Here is a 6580-nt window from a genome sequence, read left to right as displayed (position 1 = left end):
TTCCATGACGATGAGGCTTTTTAATATGTTTTCTAAAAAACAAAATGGCAAACAAGAGTATCTGCTCATACAGCTTTTTTTCATAGCTGCAATACTAGTTTTCAGTTTCAGTTATTGGGGGCGACAGGGTCTTGTGCAACACAGAAGGAGATAATAATTCGTGATTGGAAAGCGACAAAAGCCCCCATATGCAAATGCTCTAGCCAGTCAGGCAAGGTGGCGCAGCGCACCAAACCGGCGCCAGCCAGCCACATAAACAAACCCACACACCCACACACACACACACACCAGACGGGGGGAAACTGAAAGCAAGCGGAGGCCGCTTCTCCGATTGATTTCGTTCCATTCCATCATCACACAGCCAAAAGACCGCGACGCGCCCCTCTCCTCGCTCCCGTCCCCCTCGCGATTTGATTCGTCTCCCCACCTCCCGTTCCGCTGCCCCATGCCGCCCGCCCGCCCCCTGCGCGCCGACTCCTCTTGACCCCGTCCCCGGCGACGACGACGACGCCGCCGCCGCCGCCGCCATGGCCGTCGATTCCGACAGAGGTATTGCTCCACTGATCCCTTTGGTCTGGTTTGATCGGGCCCTTTGGTGGCGATCCTTACTTGTGTTGGCTGGGTGGGTGCAGGGGAGGGGGATTTGGAGATTGGGTTGGCGTCGCCGGTGTCGGAGGGAGGGGTTTCGCCCGTCGCCCCAGGCCGCCGGGCGCTCGAGTCCTGCCTCTCCGGGAAGCGCCTCGACCAGTCGCCGTCGCCCTCGCGGGCGGTCAGGCGCCCCGCGCTAGTCATGTCCAGCTCCGGGAAGCGCCTCGACCAGTCGCCCGCGGCGTCGCCGTCGCCCTCGCGCCCGGTGCTGGTCATGTCCCACTCCAGCAAACGCCTGGACCAGCCGCCCGGCCGCCCCGTGCTGGCCATGTCCCGCTCCAGCAACCGCCTCGACCACTCGCCGGCGTCGTCCTCGTCGCCGACGCCGGCGAAGGGCCCGGCGCTCGTCATGTCCGGCTCCAGCAAGCGGCTGGAACAGTCGCTCGCGTCCCCGTCCCCGTCGCCCAAGGCCGGGGCCGCGGCGCCGCCCGTGCTGGTGCTCTCCAACTCCGGCAAGCGGATGGACCAGGCGGGCCGGAAGAAGTACGTCAAGCAGGTCACGGGCCGGCACAACGACACGGAGCTCCACCTCGCCGCGCAGCGCGGGGACCTTGACGCCGTGCGCCAGATCATCGCCGAAATCGACGCGCAGATGACCGGCACCGGGGAGGAGTTCGACAGCGAGGTGGCGGAGATCCGCGCCGCCGTGCTCAACGAGCCCAACGAGGTCGGGGAGACCGCGCTGCTCATCGCCGCTGAGAAAGGGTTCATCGACGTCGTCGTCGAGCTGCTCAAGCACTCTGACAAGGAGAGCCTTGCGAGGAAGAACAAATCAGGATTCGATGCTCTGCACGTCGCTGCAAAGGAAGGCCACCGAGGTGAGCACTCACAAACACTTCAATACTAAACTACTTCTGATTGTTCATATCTTTCTTTACATGGGAACAGGGGAGCTTTGATTTGGACCTTGTTTGTGTCTAGACTAGAATCTCATAGTTTGCATGAAGAAAGGGTTTTATGGATTCCTAAGCTAATTGATCGCCATGGTTTTATGGGTCTAGCCAAGGTTTTATGTGTTTTTAATCTACTCTTTGATCAATCTCCATGGATCCTGTTGTTATTAGTTTTGCAGTGCTGAAATTGACCTGCTCTGTATGATAACTGCAGTGTGTCATTGCCTACACAAGCTAATGAGCAAGAATTAGTCCATCATTCATGCTGTTTCATCTTTACTCCATATTTCTGTGGTATTTATATAAAGAAAGATGGACATCTAACACTGCTTGTAGATATTGTGAAGGTACTCCTGGACCATGATCCATCCCTTGGGAAGACGTTTGGCCAATCAAATGTGACTCCTCTGATAACTGCGGCGATTAGAGGCCACCTCGAGGTAGTGAACCTTCTGCTGGAGCGAGTTTCTGGGTTGGTTGAACTATCGAAGGCGAACGGAAAGAATGCATTGCATTTCGCTGCCCGTCAGGGGCATGTTGAAATAGTTAAGTCTTTGCTAGTCAGCGAAGCTCAGCTTGCTCGGAAGACTGATAAGAAAGGACAGACCGCTTTGCATATGGCGGTTAAAGGAACAAGCGCTGCGGTTGTTAGAGCACTTGTGAATGCTGATCCGGCCATAGTTATGTTACCTGACAAAAATGGCAACTTAGCTTTGCATGTTGCCACCAGGAAGAAAAGATCAGAGGTATTCTTCTGCCATGTTAAATCTTGTGTGCAAACGCAATAATTTTCTTCTTGTGTCTCACAAACTGGTCTCTGTTGCAGATTGTGAATGAGCTTCTGCTTCTTCCGGACATGAACGTGAATGCGCTGACTAGGGATCGCAAGACTGCATTCGACATAGCAGAGGGTCTTCCGCTATCAGAGGAGTCTGCGGATATAAAGGATTGTTTATCCCGCGCTGGTGCAGTGAGAGCAAATGATCTGAATCAGCCTCGGGATGAGCTGAGAAAAACAGTGACTGAGATCAAGAAGGACGTACACACTCAACTTGAGCAAGCCAGAAAAACCAACAAAAATGTGCATGGCATAGCAAAGGAGCTGAGGAAGCTCCACAGGGAAGGCATCAATAATGCAACAAACTCTGTCACAGTTGTGGCTGTGCTCTTTGCCACAGTTGCATTTGCTGCGATATTCACGGTGCCAGGCGGCAATGACGACCATGGTGTAGCAATAGTTGTGCATGCGGTATCCTTCAAGGTGTTCTTCATCTTCAATGCCATCGCCTTGTTCACATCATTAGCAGTAGTGGTGGTGCAGATAACACTTGTTAGGGGCGAGACGAAAGCAGAGAGGCGAGTTGTGGAGGTGATCAACAAGTTGATGTGGCTGGCTTCTGTATGCACCACGGTGGCATTCATATCCTCCTCTTACATAGTGGTGGGTCGGCACTTCAAGTGGGCGGCGCTGCTGGTGACCCTCATCGGCGGGGTGATCATGGCCGGTGTGCTTGGCACGATGACATACTATGTGGTGAAGTCCAAGCGCACGCGGTCGATTAGGAAGAAGGTGAAGTCAACAAGGCGGAGCGGCTCAAACTCATGGAACCACAACTCGGAGTCAGATTCCGAGATAGACCGGATATACGCCATATGAGGGTGATCTCCGGCCTATGAAGCCTCGGTCTTTTTGGCGGCGCCACACGACACGGATGTACAAAGAAAGGGTTGGCACTAAGTATAAACAGCTTTGACCCTCCAGGTGCTGTGGGTATGGGGTTTTACCGTATACTCCCTCCGTTCCTAAATATAAGTTTTTGTAGGGATTTTACTAGATGGACTACATACGGAGCAAAATTAATGAATGTACACTTAAAATGCATCTATATACATCCGTATGTGGTTCATTAGTGAAATTTCTACAAAGACTTGTATTTAGGAACGGAGGGAGTACATTCCAATAAGCTGGTGTTCCTGGATGGGCAGGAGCCAGGAGGCGACGGTCGTGTTGTATACATCTTCTACAGATAGATTGTCATGATCAGAATATGCATGCAGCCTGTGCTGTGCTCCCTATGCATGGCTGGCTGGCTGGCCTTCATAAAATTTCTCTCAGCCTTTTTCTGTACCTTTTGTTAATATGCTGTGCTAGCAGAATGGTATGTGTACTTAGCACTCTGTACCTTGTATTTCATCTGATATCTGAGAAGGTTCTAGAAGCTTCTAGTTAAGTCTGGCGAGTGCCTCCTTGCTGCTCTCTTTTTCACGGCACGTGAGAAGCGCCAAGATTTTCCATGATTTCTTCCACAGGACAGGACAAACCTGGAGTGGTAGTGATAACAGTGTAACACGAACAAGTCGCCTGCAATAGAGACGGGGCGACCAAGACGTGGTGTAGGAAAGCTTGACCTGGCGAGTCGTGCGTGAGAGTGAAACCGCATGGGGGCCGGTGGGTGGAGGAGAAACGTCACGCAGGCAATATTAGGTGGATTTCCTGCGAGCAGATAACCGTGGCTCCTCAGCTCATTTGACTTGTGATCTGGGGTCGGAGTCGTCTGCTCAGGTCACCCCCTGCCACCACATGATTTACTTTGATCAGCTCGGCAAGTTGAAGGGTCACTTGAGTTGCTGCATTGAAAGTTGAAACTCCTTCAGTGGCTGCCACAGGCCGTACATTTTCAGAAAGACTCAGAAGAAGAAAGCCCGCAGGGACCAAAGCAGCGACAAAAGTATCGAAGGATTTTTTGGAGGCTAAAGAGAGGAGGCCTTTGCTTTACACTTGTTGTGGTCTGGTCTTTCTTTTCTTTACTTCGTGCTTAAGTTCAAGGGGGCGGATGGGAGCTCAAGGAGGAGGAGGAGGCTGGTACGGTGGTGCGCCACCACCAATCCAGCCGAAGATTTCACTTTGTTCGGGGCTTTACGCATATACGGATCTTGCAAAGATCACATATAAAAGGGTATAGGCCGCGTCTTGGAGAGTGTGTAAAACCCTTGCGCTCTTTTCTTTTAGTTCATGGAAAAGTAGTTCTCCCGGCCTCCACATTTGGAGACGCCCTTACAAAGTTTAGCTCTGCTAAATTTTACAACGAAAGAAAACTTTAGCTTCTTGTGGCCTTCTACAAATATATGGCACGCCAATTTGACGTGTTATTGGGATAAAAATGAAGCAATAACACTAATGTTTGCTATTATGAATCACTAATTGTATTTTTGCATGAATGTTTATATTATTTTGTGCAACTCATAAATGAAACGACTTTTTCATGAAAAATCCACAGATTCAAAGTGTTGTGTTCAACATGCATTTGTTTACTCTGGTTTTTTGAAACTTGCAAAATATTTTTCAGATTAAAATAGCACTATGGTCCCAACGGCCAAGATTACCATGTGTGCAAAAACACACTTCCTCGTTCAGTGGCGGAGCTTCAACGCGATTTAAGAGGGGTATAATGAGTCTTAAATAGAGTTGAGGGGGTTAATCAAGTGTATTATGTTATATTTAGTCCAATAATGTTAAACCCTCACTAAGCTCTCCCACTTGGCCGTCAGGCACAGTCAATTTTGCAACAAAAGTTACTGTTCTAACGAGTAATGAAGAGGCAACAAGCATTCCTATCATGCCCTCTTTATATTGTTGTCAATTTGATTTACTTGCTCAATCTTATTCTCTTCGAAGTAGTCCTGAGAAACACCAGGTTCGGCACAGGCCATATTTGACGAGGGCACAACCTCAAAAGTGCCGATGATTTGAATAACTTCCGATATCCATCGATAGAAAATACTCCCAATCACGCGAGAAGTATGCGTAACCCGAAGCTAGGGTAACAACGACCAACGGACAATCCCTCGACACGAGAAACCTTCCGTCGAAATAGATGTAACCAGCACGCAACCCATCGAACACGACGGACCTCGAGCCAAGTGCAACTTTCACGCAGGAAATTTACACAAAGTAAATAACAACGAACTCAAAGAAGTTCTTGAAGTACTTGGAAGGTTTGAGGGTCGCTTAATAGTGGATACACATGTTGTCTAAACTATAGAAACATATAAGGAAAACGTTTCCAACCGGCGCATCGGCCGAAGCTTCGGCTGGTCGCATGGGGCGCGTTCGATCGACTGGGATCCAACGAACCGTTTTTCTACTTGGGGTACAGCTGGACTAGGTCATGTGGCCCACTCTCCACCAAACATTCCTTATCCTTTTCTTCTTCCTTCTTCTTCCTCCGGCTGCATCTACACTTCACCGCTGCTTCTTTTTCCTCCCATAGCAACCCCTCGCCAACTGCTGGTTTTCTGCATTGGAGGCGGCGGTGCTGAATGGCAGCCACCTCACGGCCAAGCCTCCGCTCCCCCTCGTTGCTGCCCGCGCACACACCGCTGCGAGGTCAACGCTCATGACGATGCAACATCGCCATGGATGTGCCCACACAGCTTTGCTTTTTCTTTTTACGGAGTGCTGCAACCAGTCGTGGGAGATGCTACATCCGCCGTGAGGGATGCTACAACCCATAAAGTTTTTTGCCAGAACCAGCTACTGTATTTGTCGCTGATTCTTTTGCTGGAACCAGTGTTTTGTTTTGCTACCACCGGCGGCTTCATTTGCTACCACCGGCGACATGGTTTGCTATCACCATACGCAGCGGCCGGCCGACATCAATTTTTTTCTTGCTACAACCGCGTCATCTTTTTGCTGCAACCGGCAACCACAGAAGCTACAATCGGTTAACATTTTTGCTACAATGACGACGACGGGCGGCGCTGGCGAGCTTTTAATTTGCTGGAACCGTTACCCATTTTTGCTACAACCGGTCGTTCTTTTTCCTGCTACCGACACCCCGACGGAGAGTATGATTCCTTTGCGAGCTCGTCGTCAGTGGTGCTGCGACCTGCAACCGCCACATGCCGGAGCTGCGTTCGCCGTCACCGGAGCTGCGACCATCGTCACGGGGAGCTGCAACTACGGGGACACACTGCTGCATGCACGGAGCCGACGAGAAACACATGAGACGACGACTGCAAGGGGCGGCGACTAGCGG

At 50.8% G+C, this 6580-nt stretch overlaps 1 protein-coding gene across 1 annotated transcript; it reads left to right on the top strand.

Annotated features, from left to right (window-relative positions):
• Window positions 1-223: 223 nt before the first annotated feature.
• LOC109778446 (ankyrin repeat-containing protein ITN1) lies at window positions 224-3647 on the top strand. The gene is made up of 4 exons (XM_020336997.4): window positions 224-549; window positions 633-1466; window positions 1878-2287; window positions 2368-3647. Exons 1-4 carry the CDS (start codon window positions 528-530, stop codon window positions 3196-3198), a joined length of 2097 nt encoding a protein of 698 aa, XP_020192586.1. The 5' UTR covers window positions 224-527; the 3' UTR covers window positions 3199-3647.
• Window positions 3648-6580: the final 2933 nt, after the last annotated feature.

The sequence above is a fragment of the Aegilops tauschii genome, chromosome 4 (assembly GCF_002575655.3).
Source record: "Aegilops tauschii subsp. strangulata cultivar AL8/78 chromosome 4, Aet v6.0, whole genome shotgun sequence".
Taxonomy (NCBI): Eukaryota; Viridiplantae; Streptophyta; class Magnoliopsida; order Poales; family Poaceae; genus Aegilops; species Aegilops tauschii.
This window is presented reverse-complemented; position numbering and strand designations above follow the sequence as displayed.